This window comes from Leucoraja erinacea, chromosome 16 (genome assembly GCF_028641065.1).
Source record: "Leucoraja erinacea ecotype New England chromosome 16, Leri_hhj_1, whole genome shotgun sequence".
Taxonomy (NCBI): Eukaryota; Metazoa; Chordata; class Chondrichthyes; order Rajiformes; family Rajidae; genus Leucoraja; species Leucoraja erinaceus.
This window is the reverse complement of record NC_073392.1, coordinates 38,275,096-38,299,952: the sequence shown is the minus strand read 5'-3', so window position 1 is coordinate 38,299,952 and position 24,857 is coordinate 38,275,096. Positions and strand designations below refer to the sequence as shown.

Here is a 24,857-nt window from a genome sequence, read left to right as displayed (position 1 = left end):
GCATTTATTCACCTGGTGTTGGTGCATTTTAATTGTTTTGGCAATACTTAGAAAATCTAACAAAAAATTATACTGTACAAAGTTGTCGGTTAAACATCCACATAAATGGGAAGGGAGGTATTTTTGTTTACTGTCATTATTTTCAGATATTGATGTCAAAACTAGTTTTTTTTAATGTTGAACTGGAATGAAATAGAGTTTAAAGAGAGTACATGTGCATTCTCCCACATCCTGTGATAAATGAGCAACACATGCAGCACTTCCTAAACTCTTCAGCAAACTCTTTAAAGATTTAACGATGCTTATTTTGTAGTTGTGTCTACGGCGTGACTTTGAAGTGTTCTCCAGGAGGTAGGGGTGGAACATTTTAATAACTGCCTGTAGACTGGTAGCAGACCTAGCCTGTCAGCTTGACAGCTTTCTTTTGATGTGAACTTTCAGTTATTGCCAGAGTGGATAATCTTGGGAAGAATTGTGAGAGCAATGCTACAAGACTAAAAGGAACCAGACCAATCTAAATATGGTAGCTATTTAACGGGCATGCAATAATTATAAGGTATGGCTGATCAAATATATATACATCAGTGGGCACAATTCCTATTCCATGATAGGAATTCACAAAGCAAGCAGTGTGCTCATCAGAAATGGAGAATGCACGCGTTAGTTTTAGTTTTAGTTTAGAGAAACAGGCCCAGCGATCCCCGCACATTAACAATATCCTACACACACTAGGGACAATTTACATTTATGCCAAGCCCATTAGCCTACAAACCTGTATATCTAGGGAGTGTGGGAGGAAATCGAAGGTGTCAGGGAAAAACAACGCGATCGCGGGGAGAACGTACAAACTCAATGCAGACTGCACCCCTAGTCGGGATCGAACCCGAGTCTCTGGCGCTGAAAGCGCTGTAAGGCAGCAAATCTACCGCAGCACCACCGTGCCGCTTCTTCATTGATTTTAACATGGTGTGCATCATTAGCACTCTGCTTGCTAGTTCTGGAGGTGAAATAACCAGCATCTCAGTGGGAAAAAGTGAAAGAAAATAACTAACCTATAATGAAATAATTGGTCGACTGGGCTTGGATTCACTGGAATTTAGAAGAATAAGAGGGGATCTTATAGAAACGTATAACATTTTTAAAGGCTAGATGCTGGAAAATTATTGGCGATGTTGGGGGAGTCCAGAACCAGGAGTCACAGTTTAGAATAAGGGGTATGCCATTTAGGACCGAGATGAGGAAAAAATGTCACCTAGTGAGTTGTGAACCTATGGAATTCTCTGCCACAGAAGGCAGTGAAGGACAATTTACTGGATGTTTTCAAGAGAGAGTTAGATTTAGCTCTTAGGGCTAACAGAATCAAGGGATATGGGGAAAAAGCAGGAATGGGATACTGATTTTAGATGATCAGCCATTGATTGTTGGTGCTAGCTCGAAGGGCCAAATGGCCTACTCCTGCACCTATTTTTCTATGTTCTATGCTTCTATGTTTATCTACATAGGTCAAAATGAACACCTGGTGTTTCCTTCTTTCATTCCTTCCCATTTGTCCTGGGTGCTTCAAATGCTGTTGTTTCTCTTAATCTGAATCTCAATGCAAGAATGTTGCTTACGTGTTGCCAATGCTGGGTAAGTTAATCAGTGCATGTCTTCTCTCGATTGAAGGCTTGGTCTTTTCTGATTCAGGCTCTGCTTTTGCTTGTCAAATCATGGGAAGAACTGCTAGAAATGGCAGAAGCTACCTCTTTTAACTGTGATGCTGTGAATTCCAGGAACAAGGGAAGGTGGAAGTAAATAATTGTAGTTTCGTGTGATCTTGTTCACTCCAGGGCTGCTGTGTTTTGGGATTTCATGTTTTATAAGCTTGAGGATGATACATTGGGGTGGAAGAGAGGAGGTTGTTTTGTAGCACATCACCATATCCTGTTATCAGTACTGTTGCCCTGGAACTAGATACAAATTGTTCAGATGGCGAAAGCTTGAAGCAGGAACAAACTTAGACAAGAAATTAGTTGGTCTGAAAGGACCCATGAAATGTCTTTGGCAAGAACGATTCAGGAGAATTGTGAGGTATTTTATACATATATTATGGGAAAGAGGGTAGGTGGGGAAAGGGTCAGTCCACTCAAGGATAAAGGAGGAAATTTAAGCACGAAGCCAGAGGGAGTGAATGATGTCCTTAATGAATTCTTTGCATTTGTATTTACTAAGAAAAAGGACATCACAAGATCAAAATGATAGGAGTAGGATTAGGCAATTTGGCCCATCAAGTCTACTCTGCCATTCAATCATGGCTGATCTATCCCCATTGTCCTGCCTTCTCCCCAAAACCTCTGACCAGGAATCTATCTATTTCTGCCTTAAATATATCCACTGACTTTGCCTCCACAACCACCTGTGGCAAAGAATTCAACAGATTCACCACCCTCTGACTAAAGTAGACATGGGTAAAGGTGAGTTAGGGAGGGGTATGTTGATATTCTTGGGCATATCCATTTTTAGAAGGAGGTGGTGTTGGGTTTCTAGAAAGCATTAATATGAATAAATTCCCAAGTCCCGATGGGATCTATCCCAGGATAATGAGGGATGCAAGGGAGGAGATTACTGGGACCTTGACAGAGATCTTTGTATCCTGGAGAATAGCCAGGAGAACAACATGGATAAACCAAGAAATTATAGGCCAATGAGCCGTATACAGTAATAGGGAAATTAGAGGAGAAGACTCAAAGGGCAGCATTTATTTGCATTTGGAAAAGCAGAGGCTTAAAGATAGTCAGCGTGAGTTTGTAAGAGGGAGATCCTGCCTCTCAAATATGATTATGTTTTTTTTTAAGTGACAAAGATGCTTATTGAAAGTATGACAGTGGGTATTATCTATATGGATTTCAGTAAAGCATCTAACTTTATTGATCCACAGTGCATTGCTAAATTACATTCAAAATTGGTTGCATTATAGAAGATGACAGAGGACAGTGATAGTAATATTTTTCTGAATGGACATCCGTGTGATGTCTGTTTGTTGTGATATACGTGAATAATTTGGATGGAAATGCAGGTGCTCTGATTAGTAAGTTTGCAGATGACAGGAAAAATGGTGGCATTGTGAATATCAAAGAAGATTGTTAAACAATGCAGCAGGAAAAAAGCTCAATTGAAAATTTGGGTGGCAAAGTGGTAGATGGAAATAACTTCCTCTTTATTCACAGTGCATTTTACTTCTTTAAAAAAACTTCAAGAAGTTATTCAAACGTAATTTCCTTTCGTCCAGTCATGTTGACTTTGCCTGATTAACCTGAGCCTAACATCTTCTCGCATTCTAATATTTTTTTTGTTATTTTAATTAAATTTAGCTTTACTTGTGACATATGCAACGGCGCAGTGAAATTCATGTTGCATCTACTACACATGGGGGCGCCACCATTATTCAAAGTCCGCGCACTCGATCTACTGAAGCAGTTCTCGCCAACTGACGCCCCTCCCCTCTCCTCACCTCACCTAGCCATCTTTGTGTCCAGGGGACGTCTCCTCCAGCTGACCTTAAAGCATTGGAGGCGTAACCCCTGCTCACCCTTCCACCGGCCCACTCCTAGCGCCCGACATCTAAATGCTCACTCACAGTTACGCCATCTGACGAGCCTTCGACCAATGAGCCCACTTACTGACGAGCCTCCGGGTGGGTCCCTGATTACATGGAATAATAACATGAAGCATTATCCCAATGCATGCATGTTGAGCTAACAGCGGGGAACTTTTGTGCCCTGTCTCCCTCCCTTTTTGAATCAGGAGGTTATTTTACAACCTAATAAAAACTTACCTAAATCTAGGGTGCATTAGAGATTTTAAATTAACATCTTAACTATCTCACTGGCTTCTATGAAGATGCAATGAAATCCAAAAGATTAATATCCAACAGTACCCAGGAAATGCCACCCCACAGCTCCCTGATGATAGCAATTTTCCCAAAGGTCCCATTTCCCTCCAGTTTCCTGATGTACAGCCAATACTGTGACATTACCTGTGTACTCTACAGTGAATGTGTTTATTTATCTGCCATCGCCTTGTTTTTCATTAATTCCTCCACAACTAATTTTCTATAGAACTTTGTGAATTCTTCATATAGGATCAATAGAAACTTTTATGATTTGTTATTATATTTCTGGCAAACTTTATTTTGTACTCTAGTTTCAATAAATTACAGTCGCTATTATACGCTAGTTTTCTTTCTGTATTCCACTTTTAGATGTTCTTACTGTAGTTTATATATCCTGTACAATCTCCTGATCTGCTACATCTCTTTGCTTATTTTATGTATTATTCTTTACGTTTGATATTCTTGTTTAATGTTCTTGTTTAACCATAAATGGTGCCTCCCCATCACTGGAATTCTCATCCGTCAGTGTTTGCCACTACATCTCAATTGATTGATTCCTTTCATCTTCCATTCCCTCAGCATCTTTTGCGGATGCTTCCTGCTGTATACAAAAGGAAGTTTGCAAAGCTGCAGACTGCTCGTAAAGCTCACCACCAAGCATATACAAACTTCTGAAGCTCCAGTAATCCTAACCCCTGCCAAAGCCCAGCATCTTGCATAACCTCGACTTTGCCCCAGGCCATTTGAATAACTATTCAAAGGGAAATTGGACGGAAGAAACCACAGGTATCATTTGATAGCTAAATCATTTAATTCTCCAGACAAAACATGGTCAGACCCATGAATTCCTGCAGAAGAAAATATATTTATTTGATTGCAAGTACACAGAACAACTCATAGTCTGTAACTCGTTTTCACCCAGCCCACAGCTACCAATGGCCTGTTTCTTTTATCATCTTTATTTTTTGCATATCTTTCATTCAATTGTTTTATATCTCTCTACATCACTGTCTATATCCCTCGAAGAAAAAGATCTCGACCCGAAACGTCACCTATTCTTTTTCTCCAGAGATGCTGTCTGACCCGCTGAGTTACTCCAGCTTTTTGTGTCTATCACAGAATATTTAGGCAGTTAGTGTCTGCGCAACTTAGGCCAAGGGCAATTCACACAACTATTGATGGCTTTTTCAAAGCGCAGGTACAGGTTCAGACATTCAGCTGACATTCATGTATTTGGCTATTAAAAATATTGTACAGTATAACATGTGACGGCTTGTACGTTAAACAAACTTTACTTCTAAAATAGTACCTTGGGCATGTTTAGCTGATTGTTCTTGTGCCTTTCCAGAAATACAGTAGCTTTAATGTGGAAAATGCAATCGTTCGTGTTATAATTACACATCAATTATAGAAGCACAGCATTTGAAAAGGGCCAATTGATTTTTTACTGTACTTAAGTTAAATAATTGGTTAATTATTATTATCTCTAAATCCAGAAGCAAACTACTTCTTGTGCTTAATGGCAATTGCAATTTTAATCTTTCACCTGCCCTAGGAACCCACTTTTTGACTGGTCTTGTAGCCACAGTATTTGTGCGCCTGGTCCTTTAGCTTTTCAATGTCAGTGATACAGGAGATATAGCAACAACTTTTGTATAAATGACAAACAGAAAGATAGAACAACAGGTTTCCTCTGTGTGTTAAGTGAATATAGAGAGCTATCAGTGCACCAGCTGGATGCGCGTACCTGAATGTGGAAGAGTTATTGGCAACAAAAAAAAGGGTACTGTGTGCTAGATGCTGGCGTCACATTGCATTTTTTATACTTTAGAGGTTATCCTTTCATGATCACCCGAAGAAGGGTCTCAACCCGAAACGTCACCCATTCCTTCTCTCCAGAGATGCTGCCTGACCTTCTTCAATTTTTGGGACCTTGAATGGAGTCAGGGGGGGGAGGTAAAGCGACAAGTGTAGCATTTCTTGCGGTTGCAAGGGAAAGTGCCCGGAGAGGGGGTGGTACGGGTGGGAAGGGACGAATTGACCAGCGAGTTACTGAGGGAGCGGTCTCTGCGGAATGCAGAGGGGAGGAGATGGGAAGATGTGGCAAGTGGTGGGATCACCTGAAGAAGGGTTTCGACTCAAAACGTTGCCTATTTCCTTCGCTCCATAGATGCTGCCTCACCCGCTGAGTTTCTCCAACATTTTTGTCTACCTATGCTGCCTGACCTGCTGACTTACTCCAGCATTTTGTGTCATCTTTTCATAACTCTTAATTATTTTGATTAATGATTCTCTCCACTTCATCTTCAGGTGATAAATCAGTCACAAATACATCGGACAAATTAATCCATGGATTATTGGATGCTCTTTTCACTGTATCAGTGGATAAATCACTCATGTCAGAGGAAGTGGAGAGGGAATTGAATCCAATGGTCATTCGTATTTTTTCAGCCAGCTCAATGCCAACAACACCCGTGCCATTAAATGTACTGCAGGTAAGCTTGGTATATTCAGTGGTACTTTATTCATCACATGTACTGAGGTACAGTGAAATTAATTTATTTGTATACAGTTCAGTACAAGTATCACTCTGCATAAGCACTTAGATACATCTTAATATGAGCATCTCAGATACAGTACAAGTGTATATTAGTAGTACACTGAGACAGTATACAGAGTCGCCAGATTTGCCCATTTTCTCATCCCTGTTAGACCTGTAGAGTTCTTAACCTGACCAAGAAGGTCCATTATCCTGGTGGCGTTGCAGGCTTGGCCTGGCCAAGCGTGACCATTGGCATCCTCCATCATTGCTCCACCGCTCGCTGCTGCCGCAGGCCACATCTGGTCCATGCGCTCGGCCTCTTGGACCGGCACCCTGTCCAGCCGAGCCCAAGGCTGTTGCAGGGCCTCCAGCGGCCCACTCCACCATCGAGGCCGTGCACTCCCTCCCACAGCCAGTCTGCTTACCGGCCCACCGCCCAACACTGACTCCCGTCTACCCAGTCCACAAGGGAGCAGGGGCCAGATTCCCTCTCTGGGCAAGTTCCCTGTTCCACAGCGGGCAAGGCCAGGTCTGATGTTGGGTCTCTTGGGGCGAGATAATTGTGAAAATATTTCCCCCGAAGAAGCTATGAAAGTAAACCTTTCCTGAAAGATAATTTCTGGTGGGGAGAACTTTATAAATATAATGTGTTTAACATTTGTTTAAGCTGTGCAAAATATAATTGTACTTTCCTGCAAGAATCCATATATCATCAGACAATATTAATGGAAGGAAAATAGAGCAAGGAAAGTATAGATCGCCCCCCCACTAACACTCCAACCCACATCCTCTCCAGAGAAGGAACTATTTGAACCTGATTTTGCCCCTTCAGATGAATGCTGATGACAGTGTTCTTGCAAGACTTACCAATGACTTTGCTGTTTGCTGACTGCGTTGCCATTTAGAGGCAATGCAATCTGTGCATACACGTGCTATTGTTAAATATAAGCCTATTCATCCAGCCTGAATTTCATAGATTCGAAAGGATTTCTATATTTGTTATTTTAGTTTAGTGATACAGTGTGGAAACAGGCGCTTCAGCCGACCAAGTCTATGCACTAGATATCATACGCTAGTTCTATGTTATCCCACTTTTGCATCCTACAAACTAGGGGTAATTTACAGAAGACAATTAACTTACAAACTTGCACGTCTTTGGAATATGGGAGGAAATCGGATTATGCAAAGAAAACCCACGTGAGAGAACGTACAAACTCTGCATAGACAGCACCTGTTGTTAAGTTCGAACCTGGGCTCTGGCACTCTTGCTCTACCGCTGTGCCACTGTGCCTCCCGTCTGTCGGTCTAGTTGGTGGATATGGTGCTTGAAGCTGTGTGCTTCAGCAAGGAAATTGTTTTGGGCATTTCAATAGACAAAACTACTTTTCATGAAATGACGTCCGATTTGAGATCCAGAGTGATGGTTTCCATTGTTGGTTGATGGGATTTGACTTTGCTTAGTGAAAATTAGCAGGAGAATTTCAGAATTGAGAAGTGGAATAGCAGGAGCAGATTTTGCCAATCTGTATTGTGAACCAGCTTCACAAACCATCCTCAGTTCTTGATGCGATTGTCCACTCCTCAAATGCATTTGGTGTTAAGCGTAGGAAGGAACTGCAGATGCTGGATTAAACCAAAGATATGCTGATGCAGATCCAGAGATGCTGCCTATCCTGGCTGAGTTACTCTAGCTTTTTGTGTCTACCTTCAGTTTAAACCAGTATCTATCGTTCCTCCCTACACATTTTTTCTGCTCCACTGTGAAATCTCCTGAAGATATCCCGACTTTGAAGATGCTCTGCTCCTCTCTCCGACGAGGGTTCTGCAACAATCTCTCTTGCTGCAATCCCTTGTTTCCCTTTCTCTTGAATCTCAGTCTGAAGAAGGGTCTCAACCCAAAACATTACTAATCCTTTTCTCCAGAGACCTGCTGCGATACTCCTTCTTTTTGCATCTATCTTGCATATGGTATTATTCAGTTGATGGGAGGTAATTCCACTCACTGGTTCTATTCTTTTCAATCCACCAAGAGCAAGAAATTGATGATACTGATTTCCCTTTGCATGTCATGCAATTATCTAATGACTTTCAAGAATGTAACCTTGGCCTTTTCCTGTTTGCCATTGGCAGTCAACTGAAACCACAGGTTCATTCCCACCTATATGTTGATAACACCAATTCTACCTCATTGCTACCCCTTTCAAACCCTCTGCAGTTTCTAAATTGTCAGAATGCTTATCTGATCTGCCATATCGGAAAGACAGAAATTGCCGATAGCTAAGTATTGGATCCAGCCAAAACATAATTGTCATTGCACATGACATATTTAATTCTTGGCCTTTGATGCCATCTCTTCCCGTGACACTTATTTGAAACTGTTGAAGCAGTCTGTTCCAATTCTGTTGTTGCAATGAACCTGAGATAAACTTTCCACCATAAATCTGTGCTTATTTCCACGTCTGTAATTTTGGTCAATGCTGCTCCTGCCTTGGCTCAGCTGTTGATGCAACATCTGATTATGTTATCTTTGAACTTGACTAATCCAAATAATTATTGGCTGGTATCCCTTGCTCTATCTTCAATGAACTTGAGGTCATTCACTACTTTGCTAATGAATGCCAAAGTCCATTTGTCGTTTCCCTGTGGTTTCTTGACAAACTTTAGCCCCTGAATAATCAACAGTTAGATATTAAAATTCTTGTTCTTGTTTTCAAAACCCACCATCGCTTCACTCCCTTCTAGTTCTTGTCATTTCCTGCAGTCCAATTCTTCCAATTCTATATTATTGGTCATCCTTGAACTTGGACAGGATATTTTCATCCCAAAGAGGAAGAAACAAACCAAGGAGAGAATGAGGCATCCGTGGCTGACAATGGAAGTCAAAGATAGCAGAAAAACAAAACAAAGGCTTATAACACGGCAGAGCTAGAAGATTGGGTAACTTTTAAAAACCAACAGAAGGCAACTAAAAAAGCAATAAGGGGAGAAAAGATATAATATGAAGGTAGGCTAGCTAAAAGAGGATACCAAATGTTTTTACAGATATATAGAGTAAAATAGGGGCAAAATTGGATCACTGGAAAATGATGCTGAGGTGGGAGTAATGTGGAACAAGGAAATGGTGGATCAATTGAATATGTGTTTTGATACGTATTCACAGTCAAGACACCAGCACTGTGCCAGAAATTCAAGGAGTCAGGAGGCAGAAGTGAGTGCAGTCGCTATTACTGAGGAGAAGGTAGTTGGAATAGTTGGCGTAGACTACTTTCTAAATGGAGAGCGGATTCAGAAATCAGAGGTGTAAAGGGAATTTGGAGTGCTGGTACAAGATATCCAAAAGGTTACTCTGCAGGTTGAGCTGGCGGTAAGGAAGGCAAATGCGATGCCAGCAATCGTTTCGAGGGAACTAGAATATAAAAGCAGGGATGTAATGCTGAGGATCTATATGGTACTGTGAGGCCCCATTTGGAATATTGTGAGTAGATCAGGGTCACATATCTGAGGAAGGGTGTACTGGTTTTGGAGAGGGTCTGGAGGAGGTTTATGGCAGTGATCCCGGGTATAATTTGATTAATGTATGAGGAGTGTTTGATAGCTCTGGGCCTGTACTCGCTGGAGTTTAGAAGGATGATCCCATTGAAACCTACTGGAGAGCCAGTAGAGGACCAATACCTACTGAGGGCAAAGCCTCAGAATAGGACGTACCTTTAAAATGGAAATAAGGAGGAATTTATTTTGCCAGAGCGTGGTGAATTTGTAGAATTCAATGCCAGAGGAGGCCACGACATTGGGTATCTCTAAAGTGAAGATTGATACGTTCTTGATTAGGAAGGGTGTCAAAGGTTACAGGGAGAAGGCAAGAGAATGGGATTGAGAGGGAAAAATAGATCAGCCATGATAGAATGGATGAGTTGACTTGATGGTTTGTATGGCCTAATTCTGCTCCCATGTCTTATGGTCTTAATTATTCCTCCATTTACAACCATGCTTTCAATTGCTAAGACATTAAGCTTTGAAATTCATTTCCTAAATCCCTTCACCATCGACATTCCTTAAAACCTACATCCTTGGGCATATTTTTGCTATCTACAGTATCTTAATATTTACTTTTTAACTCTGCCAATTTTTGATTGATACTACTATATTCTTGGGGACATTATGTCACCTAAATTCTAGTTCTTGAACTAGAGGTCACTATTTAAAAATAAGGAGCAGTCTATTTAAGATGGAGATGGAGGATCACACATTTATTGTTCGGCAGATTTAGTCTACTCAAACAAGGGGACCCAGGGGCTGAAGAAGGATCTCGACCCAAAACGTCACGTATTCCTTTTCTCCAAAGATGCTGCCTGACCTGCTGGGTTACTCCAGCTTTTTGTGTCTATTTTTGGTCTTCCTCTGCCCCTGATTCATATATTTCTATGCTATAAAAATAGAACTTCTTGCTGTTATCGAGACAGTGTCAGCACATTAGGTAAAGCCTAGTGCTACTGGGTCAATGGCAGACCCAAATTTCTAATAGCTTGCTGGTGTAGGGTGAGGGTTGCCTAGAGTAAACAGCCACAGGCCTCCTCCTCAAAGTTAAGGGTAAAAAGGCATCTGATGATTGATTGAAAGATACAGCAGGGAAACAGGCCCTTCGGCCCAATGACTCCATGCCGGCCATCGATCACTTGTTCACACTTATTCTATGTTATCCCACTTTTTCATCCACTCCCTACAGACTGGGAGACATTTTTCTTTCCTGTTGATGAACTGGTAATTTAGTTTATTGATGTTAAACGTTATCTTTCATTCATTTTAATGAAAATTTGTTTCATATTTATGTTATCCAACTGAGCCTGAAGAAACAATTAGCTATGGTTTTGTGAGGGATCTTCAGGGTCTACTAAGAAGACCCATAAAATAAATCATGTCTGGATTTGCAACCATGTAGGCATCGATAACTTTGAGTTCGACCCTGCTCCAATGTTACAACTTGGCTGGCCTTTGCTTTGGTTCACCTGCTTCTCCTGTTTCTAAAGTGGAGTGACCAGAAGAGGCAAGGGGGAGGCTGTCTGATCCACATATGTTCTTTATGTCATTGGCATTATGTCGTTGTTTTGACTGCCAAATGAGCTATGTTGCTCAGGTTTCCATTGAAGGTCCCTCCAGATATGGTTTCCTTCCATATTTACCTTGGCTCAATTTTCTCTGCACAATCCATCCCTTTTTCCAATATGATGGATGTACTATTCCCCCAAAATAATGACACGCTTTTTCTGCTTAAGAAAACCACACTTTTTCCTTTGGTGTCAATTAATTGATTCAATCGTAGCCTGTTGGTTGAGTTTCAGAAATTATTTCCTTGGAAAATCAGGATGTTACTTCTTGCCCAGTGATTATGGTCTATTTATCCTTAAAGAAGTAAAGACAGTGAAGTTCAAATTTGGTGTTAGCTCAACTAGCCATTAAACCACTGGATTTGAATCACTTACTGTGGGGCAACCATTGCAATTAAACTGCACTCAGATCTCAATTAACCTGGAACATTATTTCACAGTAGCGTAGCTGGTAGAGCTGCTGCCTTACAGTGCCAGAGACCTGGGTTCGATCCAAAGCCATTGCGTCTTTGGGATGTGGAAGGAAACCCACACGCTTGCAGGGAGAATGTGCAAATTCAACATAGACAGTGCCCGAGGACAGATTCAAACACAGATCTCTGGCGTGTGAGGCAGCAGATGTACCAGCTGTGCCACTATATTTTGTTTTCCAACACAGAATAAATTAAACGGTGATAACTTTGGTTACTAAAAAAATGAAAATATCCATTTTCAGTTTTAAATGTCCAAGTGACGCTATGTCCCCCTTTACAGCTACTGTATGTTTTAATTAAGTTCAAGACTGTGGGGCAGTACATTGGCCATAAAGCTGCTGCCTAAAAGTGGCAGAGACACGGAATTGATCCTGAATATGGGTGTTGTCTGTATAGAGTTTGCTCCTTTTCCCTTTGATCGCATGGGTTTTCTCCGGGTGCTCTTGTTTCCTTCCACATTCCAAAGGTGTGCAGGAACCTATTTCAGACCCAACCCAAAATGTAATATTTTCCTTTTGTCCAGAGATTCTGTCTGACCTGTTGAGTTACTCCAGCTTTTTGTGTCTATCTTCAGCTTAAACCAGCATCTGCAGTTCCTTCCTACACACACAATACTATACTTTATTAATCCCAGGAGGGAAATTGTGTGTGTGTGTATGTGTGTGTATATATATTACACACACACACACACACACACACACACACACACACACACACACACACACACACACACACACACACACACACACACACACACACACACACACACACACATTTATATAGTTATATATTAATATATAAATACTAGACTAAGTGCGACCCGTTGGGTCCCAACATCACACGGGAGGGCTGGTCACCAACGCAATATTCCACTCTCTCCACGCAATTCAATTCCAATATTGCTCGCCAGTGGGGGGGGGGGGGGGGGGGGGGGGTGGGGGGGGGGGGGGGGTGGGTGTGGTGGGGGGGGGGAGGGCTTTCTGTTGCGTTAGTATGGGTGGGTGTTGCGGGCCGAAGCTTCTGGTTTCCAGATGGCTAGTATAGATATTTTGGGTCGAATGGATTCTTGGGCTGGCAGCCAACTGTTTCAACGATTTTAAAAGCCAAGGCAAACAATTTAGCTGCAGCCACCCGACGACCAAAATTTTATTTTGTGAACACAAACTTTTTTAAAAAGGCGAGGCAAACAATTGGGCAGCAGCCATCTGACAACAAAATATCATTTTGTGAACACATATAAAAAATAAAAAGGTAAACAATTTGGCAGCAGCCACATTGAGGGGACTCACCATGGAGTAGATGTGCGTTCAGTGTTATTCACAGCTCAGAGAGCCGATACCCTCTCGCTTCCTGGGTCTGGCAGAGACTGAGTGAGGCACGACACTTCTGGGTTTTATAGTCCCTCCCCCCTCCCCCCTGCCACCAGCGGGGGCAGCAGAGTGAAAGGGGAATTTAAAAAAAAACATTAATATCTCTCTGATTTTTCATCGATAGGGAAATTCCTCTAGTCCCGGAAGGCAGAGGGGGGCTCTGAGCGAGGTGGCCAAAAATGATGGCCATAGGTGGCAGCGTTCTCTCGGAAATCGCACCACAGTGGGCCAAAAGCGGTCAAGATCAGAATTTTAGTAATATAGATACACCGTTTTGTTTTCTCGTTTATAACATTGTTTACATACTACTTTTACATATTCTGTTGTGCTGCTGCAAGTAAGGATTTCATTATTCTAACTGGGACGTGAGAGAATAAAACACTCTTGACTCACTCCGCTAATGTGTGGGATAGAACTAGCGTGGTCGGCGTTGACTCTGTGGGCCGAAGGGCCTGTTTCCACGCTGTATCTTTAAATTAAACTAAAAACACTAAAACCAGAGGGAGTCTAAAGAAGGGTCTGTACCCGAAACCCAATTTCTTCTATCCAGAGTTGCTGGCTGCTCCATGGAGTTCCCCCGCACAGTTAAAGCATGGAATAGTCTTCACCCATAGTTACCCAACCAGATGCAACTAAATTTAATGTACCTGTTTTTTCCCCAAGAACCCTTTTTTGCTTGTGCAAGTCAAGAATCAAGAGAGTTTTATTGTCATGTGTCCCAGATAGGACAATGAAATTCTTGCTTGCTGCAGCACAACAGAATATGTAAACATCATACAGAACAGGAGATAAAAGTTCAGTGTGTTTATATACCATAGACCATATATATATATACAATAAATAAACAGATAAAATGCAATAGGCTGTTATTGTTCAGCCGTCCACCACCTCCATTTTAAATTCCATTTAGAATATTTATGGAGGACCAGGAAACAAGAAGCAAGAGTTACTCCAGGGAGTTACTCCAGATCCAGGGTCAGGGAGTGATTCTGCGTTGGTTTTCAGCGGTCGCGGCGAGGTGGCGACTGGACAGCAATGGAGGCCAGATCTCCCACAATTCAAAGCGAGGGAGAAAGTGCCCAGCGCCGACCAGTTTTCATGGCAGTGTGCATGCGCAGGGCGGCCGAAGATGTGCTGGCCATGGTTGTGCGCATGTGCAGGGGGGGGATGTGCTGGCCATAGCAGTGCGCATGTGCAAGGCGGCCTGCCGTGCCGGCGGATGAAGAGCGAGCGGAGACCCGGCGGCCCAGACACGGATACGGACGGCGGGCGGAGACGGAGAGTGGCAGAGAGAGAGAGAGAGAGAGAGATGGAGAGGGGGGGCGGCCCCGAGTTGAACAATAGGTGTCCTGCCTTGGCCGGAGGCCGCATAGATTTCGAGGCCCTAGGCTTCAGCCTATGAAGCCCAGTGGTAAATCTGGCTCTGCGAGGCCCCCCTAGATCTCGAGGTCCTAATCTTAAGCTTGTCAAGGTTATACGTAAATCCGGCCCTGGGCATGTTGCTCGGTGTTGGCAAGTCGGGCCAAAGGGCCTGTTTCTACAGCTGAAAACATAATAGCACATCAGTGTTCTACGTATTACCTCTGAGCGGGGTACCAGTGTGATAGCAATTGTGATATATTATTAGTTGGCCAATGTCAGATCCTCGCCTGGATCCGAATGTAATAAACACACTTCAAGAACACTGAACATAAATGCTTTGGTTTATTCTCCCGCCATTCCTTTACATCCCAGCAACATGAATCCTTGGCAAAATATCCAAAATCCCCACATCTAAAACACTCGCAGTCATCTTCAACTTTGGAATGACCATGTCCATGTCCCGAGTGCCAGTAGATATCATCTTGTTAATTTGGCTTTCTCCTTCCAATCGCATGGTCAGAAACTGTGGCTTCAAATGAACAGGCAATTTCCAGTGTTCCTCCTAATATTAGCGTGTCACCTTTCTCCAACAATTTGCATCTCGTCAATTGATTTGAAACACATTTTAAACAATTCTCAGATATGCTTTGATGTCATTTCTTCACAATATTCTGCCCTCACAAACTGACTCATGATCCATCTTTTTCGGATGCTCGGGGCTGCCCAATTTCATCACTGATCAGCGATGTGTCAAATTAGACCAGCCTGTGATTTTTCTTTTTGTTTTGCTGTTTTGATCTCAAATTAATCTCTCCCTCTATCCCTGATGACTTTTCCAAGAACTCAGAAATTTTAATCCATAAGCTTGATCAAGTTTATAGATGTCAGCCAAAGCTAAGATTGAAGTTAAAACACACAGCAGAGTATGGTGACACAAGAGACTACAGATACTGGAGTTTTGAGCAAAACACAATCTGCTGGTTGCACTCAGCAGGTCAGAGGGCATCTGTGTCGGAAATAAACAGATAACATTTGGCCCAGCAATCTTCTTCACACTGCCCATAGCAGTGTATGATGTTTAAAATAATCGGAATGATTATTGATATATTGACTTATATGATCAAAATCTCTCTTTACTCCCATCTACTACCCTCCAGGTTCAGTGATTAACAAAAAACATTAAATCTATAAGCTGAAATCAAAAAGTGATACTGTAAGCAGCAGTCCAGATGAGAGATCAGAGAAATGCTTCACAGATTTCCCATGTGATTTACATAGTTCCGGATAATAGTATCCAAATCAAAAACTTCCCAGTCTAGTTCCAAAGATCACAAACTTAGAAGATAAACACACTTTTGCAGAGGTCTGAGAGAGGTCAAATCTGATCCATTTTGCACATTTATATTTGTATCATGGAAAAATATGAGTACAGATGCACATAGTTCACATGTGATTTTTTTCTATTACAAATCTCATATTGTGGAATACAGAGGCAAATAAATAAATGATGGGTTTTTGTCCCAAAAATTATGGAGGACACTGTAACTATTCAGTTTATGAGACCTGTCTACAGGTCGATTTCTCCAAAGGTCAGACATTTCTGGGGGGGGTTATGTAGTAACCAATATTGAATTACACTAATTTGAACATTACCCATAATGAAACTACTAGAATATATATGGTATCCAACCACTTCAAAATCTATATCATGACAATCCTCCTGGTCACTTTCCCTAATTTTCCTTTTTATTACCTTTTAATATACTCATTCACAGAGAAGTACCTTGAGACATTAAACATACCACACCAATGCAGATTGATGTAATGGTATCTTCTTTTTTTCTCTTGTAGTGTGGTTACATTAATTTTTTCAACCATATAGTTTAGTTCGTCACTTCAGTATAACCCAAATAGCACAATTTTCATGGGAGGAAAGGACAGGAGGATTTGGGGAAAGCAGTAGATGAATCTTTGAAGTTGGCTCACCATAGAAAAGCCTGTTAAAAGTGCATAATGGATCCGGAGATTTACAGTACAGAGGTATAGTTTACGGTACCCGGACGTGGCGCCGACAGACGAGAAGCCAAAGCAAAGAAGTGGAAGCCAAATAACCGAATGGAAATAAGGCTGAAACGCCAAATAACCAAAAGCGTACGAAGTCGAAACGCCAACTAACCGAAAGACTGCGTCGCCTAAAAGCAAACTTACCGAATGGCCGTTCCTGAAACGCCCTCTACCCGAAAAGCGGCATCACCTACAAGCCAACGATTTGAATGCCGCTCAACAGAAAAGTCAAATAACGGACATGACGTTGCCGGGGAGCGGGACTTGTCAGCGATTGGTCCAGACACCCGCGTCCATCACATCATGGTGGAGGGGTGAACATTGCCCTACACCTCCGCTCCACCCGACCCACAGCCCGTCACAGTGTGGTTGCACGGGGGAGAGAAGGCGGAGGGCGGCCATGGCCGTGGGAGAGTGGGGCTGTCCCGAGGGATGCGCTCCTTCGGCCACTTACAACTTGGTGCTTGGGTTTAGATTGCCCAGTCACCTATGGCTTGTGTGGGAGAAAGGCCCCACCCTCCCGTCGCACCGTATCTTGATATAACCAGGCAATTTCTCCCCCTCCTATTATTAGCGTAAACCCTTTCTCCAATTTGCATCTCCTCCATTTTAAACAATTCTCAGATATGCTTTGATGTCATTTCTCACAATATTCTGCCCTCACAAACTGATCATGATCCATCTTTTTCGGATGCTGGGGGATGCCCAATTTCATCACTGAATCAGCGATGTGTCAAATTAGACCAGCCTGTGATTTTCTTTTGTGGTTTTGCTGTTTTGATCTCAAATTAATCTCTCCCTCTATCCCTGATGACTTTTCCAAGAACTCAGAAATATCCATAAGCTTGATTCCTCCCCAAAGCTTTGAAGTTAAAACACCAGCAGAGTTATCTGACACAAGAGGACTCTCTAAGATGGCGAAACTGCGGGGGTGATGCGCTGTGTCGTGATAATGGCTGCTCCTCCTGCAGTCCGTCCTTTGTCCTTTTTTTTTTTTGATATTTGACTCTGATCTGTGGGAACTTTTAATTGGAAGTCTTCTTTCTCTGGTGGTGTGGGGGGTGGAGGAAACTGTTTTGATCCCAGTCCTACATGGTCGGAGTATCGGTTTTCTTTCCGAACCACTTCTTAAACGTTCTCTCTGAGCGGTCAATCTGACCATCGAGTATGGAGCAGCGAGTACAGCTGGAGCGACGATTTTTTTGCCGGGACCACAGCTTCGCCGGCGGTGTCAGATGCTGGAGGACACCAACACCAGCACGGAGCGGGTCGATGGGTCGATTACCGGATCGCCTTTCGGGGGGGCTCCGGGCACTGGGAACGCCGACTGCAACAATCGCTGAGAATGCGGCTGCAGAGCGTCCAGCCGCGGCGGGCGGGGCGGCCCAGGATTTCCTAAACACCCATGCCTGGTGTCCGAGCTCGCCAGTGTCAGAGGTCCTGCCAGCGTGGCCTGAGAACTTTGGACATTGCAGTCTTCAGGGAGGAGGCGGCTGCTTCAGTCCTGGCCGCAGAAGAATGTTCACCCGACGCCGATGATCCAGCTTCGCGGCAGAGGGCCTGAGAACATCGAGTTGGCTGAGGAGGCCACATATAGACCCCGACCTCGGGTGGACTATGAGGGGGAGAACTGGATATTTTTAGTGCCTTCCCTCACAGTGAATTATGCTGTGGGGGGACGTTTCATGTTGATTTCTATAGTGTACTGTTCTGTGTCTTTTTTTCTTTTTTCTCTTTTTTGTTTTTGTATGGATATATTGACTTTTGGTCTGTTCTATTAATTTAATCAAACTCTGTAAAGCACTTTGGTTCAAATACTGGTTTTGTTGAAAAGTGCTATATAAATAAAGATTATTATTATTATTATTGAAACTAAACTAAACCAAAAAATTGGGAAAATTGTGATTCTGAAATCATTGCTTTAAGAAAATTCCATAAGATTACAATGACTGAAAAGTTACTGTGCAGTGAGAAATTTAGCTATTGGCCTTCTGCCATTTAAGAGCTTTCAGAGGGATTTCTTCTGGTGCAAATGCAATTAGGTGTGAAACAGATGAAAAATACAATAAGGCGTAATAAAACATTTAAACATGTCAGTGTCACCATTTCAGGAAGATCACTTTTTGCCTGTTGAAGTAGCCTGGTAGAAAAGTTTAACTTTGCCCCAAGGAAGTAGATGTTCCAGCAGTCTTTGCTTTCCTGCTCCACCACCATTTGCACGGGAAAATGTACATTTGAGCATTTTAATAAATACTTTGGTGATTGTGTGTCTTATGTCATGGTTTATGAGATCATCACCACATTAAATAAAGAACAATGAACTGACCCGCGTGTAGAGTTAATCATCTCATCCTATGCTTACCATCCTACCCACTGAAGCCCATCAGATTCTCGTGCAAACAAACAAAATGCCGGGGGAACTTAGCGAGTCAGGCAACATCTGTGGAGGGAAATGGACAGATGACCCTTCAAACTAATTGGAGTATTGGGGAGAAAGCTGTAAAAGAAAGATGAGGGTGGGACAAAGTCTGGCAAGTGATATGTAGATACAGGTGGGTATGGGGGTGGATTATCAGATGGTGGAGTAAGTAACAACGGCATGAGGTGAAAAGGAGACAAAAGAATGCCAGATTAGGAAAGAGGAGGAGGGTTTACATGTAAAGCCAGAGGCAGATAAATGGGTGAAAGTGTGCTGTGGAACTCAGGGATGGAAGGTGAGTTTATGAGTCAGTGGGAGGGAACAGTGTGACTGGGGTGGTGGGAGAAATGTCTGTGCACTGGGGAAAGAGTGGTGAGGGGCTGTTCCCACTCAGTGATGGAGATACACTGATAATCCTATTTAGCTCCAGTTTACCAGCAGCAGATCCAGGGAGGTTTCCAGTTTTCAATGTTTCTGGGCACAAGGTAATATCTTATGTCCGAACTGTTACTTGTTTTGCTTTATTTGTTCTATATTTGTTTAATTTTTATTTTGGAAAGAAGGACTGTGAATGGCAGTGATTCACCGTTTGTTTGGGAGCTTCACCTACAAGAATATTAAATATTTGAGATGCACATGTGGTTGAAATATTGATCTTTTATAGTCTTAACAACAATCGAAATAGGCAGCATCTAAGAATCTACTGAAAGGAATCACTTGTGAAGGTGCCAGCTCCAGGCATGGTGTGCTCAAGTGTGTCAGTGTGTCAGGTACCATACTAACAACTTGTTACGGTCAATACATGGTCCCAATTTTCTTCTAATATCCTGCACCAAGTTTACTGGCGGTGGAAACATCGTAAAGCAAGCTTAACTTCCACGGAAAGTGACCTTCCAACACATGGACGAAATTACAATTGGAACAGTGATCAAAAATCCAAATCTGGTTTGTGAAAAAAATAGATATTCTGATAGGATCCTACCGTTAGATTAAATGATCTTCCCTATTCAAATTTATTTTACTTCCTTAGAATGGTCACGTTTGACATTTCTGTTCTTCAATAGACATATTGTGCTGGACTGGAGGAACTCAGTGGGTCAGGCGGCATCTCAGGAGAAAGAGGATGGAAGACGTTTTGTGTCGGGACCCTTTTCATATTCCGTTCTTTAATACTGCCCTGTCACCCTGCTGAGGCCCAGGAATGGAAAGGGTTAAATTCTTGCAGCTCATGTAAATGTTTCTTGTATTGGGAATTAGTCAGATGGTTTGTTTTGTGCAAGAGGTTCCATAGCAATAAAAACATTTAGCTCCAGAAATAGTTACAGAGAGGCAAGGGGTTTATAATATAATTGGACAAAATGGGACTTAACCTCCCGACTCTCAGAAGAAATGGCAAGTCACCAGAAAAACTCTGGCATCATCTTTAATGTAAAAGAGAAAAGAGGTCCCTGATTGAAATAGAGATTATTTTAAAAGTTATTAGCTAAGAGCCACGGGGAGTCAAAGTGAAAACTTAATTTTCAATTGTTAATATTCACAATCTGGAATTCACCATAGATTCAAACTTGGCTTTCAAAGGAAAGTTTGAACAGTAATTGAGGAAGAAAAATAACAGGGTACATGGGAAAGAGCTGGGAAATGGGACTGACTGGATTGAATTTACCACGAATCAAGCATGTATAATGGACTAATTACATTATTCAACAGTGTGATTATTGTATTCTATGATACTAGCCAATTATTCTATTCCCGTTAGCACCAGTGGAATAATCATAAATTAATATTTATAATCTAACTCCATAAGTGGAATAAATTTTAATGTCATTGTTGAACAGAGGGTTCTACCGATGCCGGAGTACCATCACCTGGCGAGAACGGCCGGGAACATCGGGCCCCGTAACGGCGACTGTGGAGGCCTCAATAGGCCTGACTCTGGGTGGACAAGAGGATGGGGACTGGACTTTGTGCCTTCCCCCACAGTGGGAACCTCTGTGGGGGGATGTTTTATGTTTTAATGTTAAACTTCTTGAATGCTATGTTGTATTTTTATTAGTGTGCTGCAAGGACATCTGAATTTCCCCTGAATAAGGGGATTAATAAAGTAATAATCTAATCTAATTAGAAATCGTTTACTTTGGTTTCAGTTTCAATTTAGTGTATTGTCACGTGTACCGAGGTACAGTGGAAAGCTTTTTGTTGCATGCTAACCAGTCAGCAGAAACACAATACATAATTGTAATTGATCGTATGTTTTTTTTTTCTCCTGAACGGGCAAAAATTGAATTAGTTAAATATTGCAGAGGCTGGAGATTGAAATAAAACAAAAAATGCTGGAAATTCTCAGCAGGTCAGATAATATCAGAAAGAAAGAAAGAAATAGAGTTATTGTTCAAGTTAAAGATCTTTCAGTTAAAATTGTCGTGGACAAAACAATGCATCAAAATAACATTGTTTTTTTTATTGTGATTTGCTTTTTATCACCAAACAAAGCTTTTATAGACAAAATATTTAGCATATGGGGAAAATAAGGTAAATGGAAAATTCTAACATGAAAGTAAACTATTTTTCAATCTGTTTACACACGTGGTTATACAATCTGTACCTCCAGTTTTACACTCACTACAAATATATATGTCGAGAAGATTTAATTATCTGAATTTTGAGAAATGCAATGAATGATAATTATGTCCTATTATTGTTTCCATTCCAGGAAAAAATGTGACCCTGTGTACTGTCAGTATCAATTTTATAACCTGCCTTGTCATCAAACTAAAGGAAGGGAACATGGAACAGAGATTACCTTCAAGGATATCAATGTGATTCTAACAGGGATCATCAATCCAGCCAAACTCAAAGAGTATTTCCAGGGTCCACCACTGGCGATAGAAGTCCATGACCGTGACAGGAAGATAAAACCACAATCCCAGCCACCAGCATTGTTTGGCACTGAACCTGAAGATACCAAACTGAGCAACGTTGGCCTTGTTAGCAATAAACGCACTATTCACGACCCCTTCATGGAAACAAATAAATCTTGGGACCCTTATGGCGTCGCAAAGCTGAGTTTCTCAGAACTGGTTTATGGTGAAACGTGCTTGAATGTTGCCGTCTCCATTCAGAACTGTGACTTGCCAGATCCATTAGGTTATCAACCCCATGGATTGAATGGACATATTGCAGGTGTTGCAGGAGCTGTTGATGGACCAGAGGGAAAGCCATTACCAAAAGGTCATTATCTAGACTCAAACACTGTCCTCAATGTGAGAGTTCAACTGGCATATCCATTATCAAAAAGGAAGGAATATCTCCCAATTGGACTAGAGGACTGCCAATATGGTCGGATTATATACATTTTTGATTATAAAAACAGAACTTTTCTTCATAGTCTACTAGGTCAAATTAATGCAATTAATTCTCTAACTCTTTGTGCGGATTCACAGTCAAGCGAAAACGCAACAGTGGAGGCCGAACTGAGACCAGACTCTGAACAGAAAGGCAATTCCCAATGGAATAGTATTTCAGGTTCTTTTATGGACATTGACTCAACTTCTGATCAGGATATTGTGACAGGTTTTCACGTAATGGATGGAGTATTTCACCTCTTTGTTTTGGAGGGTCTGAAGAACAAAGGACTCAAGACATTGTGGGAGAACCTTGGGTGAGATGATCCATTGCAAAACATAAACTGTATACGATACAATACCATATAACTTTATTTATCCCAGGTGGATAATTGGTCTGGCAACTGTCATAAAACATACCAAGACACCTGAAACATGACATTGAAGTGACGAGTGGAAAGGATTGGGGATGTGCAAACATTGGGGAGGTGGAGAGGGGAGGGGGGGGGGGGGGGGGGGGGATAGGTGGCGGGAGAGGGGAGTCCATCTCATCTATCCCTTGACAGAAGGGGGAGGTGTTAAACAGTCATAGCCACAGAGAAAAAAGGATCTCCTGTGCAATTTCGTGCTGCAAGTTGGAGGAACCAGTCTGTTGCTGAAGGTGCTCCTCAGGTTGACCAGTGTGTGGATTTATAAAGAAAAAATACTCTAAAAAAAAAATCACATTGAAGTACATATGCAAAATGCCAAAAGGATAATTGACAATTGGTAACTAAATAAGAGAAACTGTGAAAAATGCTGCTTTTAAAGTAGCCTTTCAATAAGATCTTTTAAGAATAAGGATTAAGCCAATTAGAACGGAGACGAGGAAACACTTTTTCTCACAGAGAGTGGTGAGTCTGTGAAATTCGCTGCCTCAGAGGGTGGTGGAGGCAGGTCCTCTGAATGCTTTCAAGAAAGAGCTAGATAGGGCTCTTAAAAATAGCGGAGTCAGGGGATATGGGGAGAAGGCAGGAACGAGGTCCTGATTGGGAATTATCAGCCATGATCACATTGAATGGCGGTGCTGGCTCGAAGGGCCGAATGGCCTACTCCTGCATCTATTGTGTATTGTCTATTGTCTAATATATTGAATCCAGGAGGATCGGGTGCGATGCATCCTGTCCAGCAAAATATTCCCTAATTCTTTTATTCATTGTTTGTGGATTTAGAATAGTCAGCAGGGTTAGTGTGTCGTTTTCTGCAGGAGGTCAAGGCAACCTGCTTAACAGCTGACTAGAGGTCTGAGGAAAAGGCTGCTGGGGAAGGAAATATGTACTATAGAGGGAAAGTGAAAAGTCAGTCCCATATGACATTTCTGTTCCAAGTCTCATGCTGGCAATCTCACAAGTAGAGCTGTGTAGTCTTTAATTTGAAGAATCCATTGAGTTTTTCCAGTCAGGAAAAAAATCTGATACATAAAGAAACAAACTTGGCAAGGTCCACCCTATGATGAGAAACATATTTAACAGTCAGCATGAGCAAGGACAGCATGTGAGATAGTTTACATAAACACTGATTTTACAAATATTAATTTACTGGATAATAGGCAATACGATCATTCTTGAACAAAACCACAAGACTCTTGTTGAATTAGAAGACATTTGTCACCATACGTGATTGCTTGACGAAACCTTGGATGTCATGTAAAACAGGATGTTGATTTGAGCATGGTGTTTCACCAAGTTCAGTTCTTCTTCTTTCGTGTGGCGTGCACGGCCTAAAGTTGTTGGACAACTTGTTCTATTTGATCTTCCATTTGTGCACGTCGAGTTGATTGTATTAGTCGAAACAGGGCAGACCACGTGAAGGTTGCAATCTTCCACCCCACCAAGTTCAGTTCCATTCCTATTATCCCATTCATAGATTAGGGATTAGGACATGAAAGGACACAAGGAACAGGTTGTTTGCAGGGAGAATGGGTTAATTATTAACCCTGTTGTTCTAAAAGAATCACAAGAATAAAGTGACCATGATATGAGAGAATCTAACATCGCCACTTGTGAATTTAATATGAAGTGATCGTTTTCAAATTGAAAAACGGAATCTATAAAGATATGAGGGGCAGGTTGCTTATGGTGGGTATGGAAGCTGCATTAAAGGCTATGACAGTGGGCCGGATGTGGGCAGCATTTAGCATGTACAGAAAAACATGTGATTTGCAACAAATATATATTTATTTTTAGAGTACTAAAAGCACAGCAGGGATAGTAATCCAACCAAGGATTACAGGAGAAATTAAGGGAAAACCTTGTGTAGTTACCAGAAAAAGCA

At 41.9% G+C, this 24,857-nt stretch overlaps 1 protein-coding gene across 1 annotated transcript in view; it reads left to right on the top strand.

The window, feature by feature from the left end:
• Positions 1–24,857, top strand: part of cfap92 (cilia and flagella associated protein 92 (putative)) — a 142,225-nt gene that overhangs the window by 76,223 nt on the left and 41,145 nt on the right. The window contains exons 9-10 of the mRNA XM_055648201.1: positions 6,182–6,367; positions 21,916–22,861. Of these exons, the coding sequence (XP_055504176.1) occupies positions 6,182–6,367; positions 21,916–22,861 (1,132 nt within the window). The remainder of the gene's footprint in view (positions 1–6,181; positions 6,368–21,915; positions 22,862–24,857) is intronic.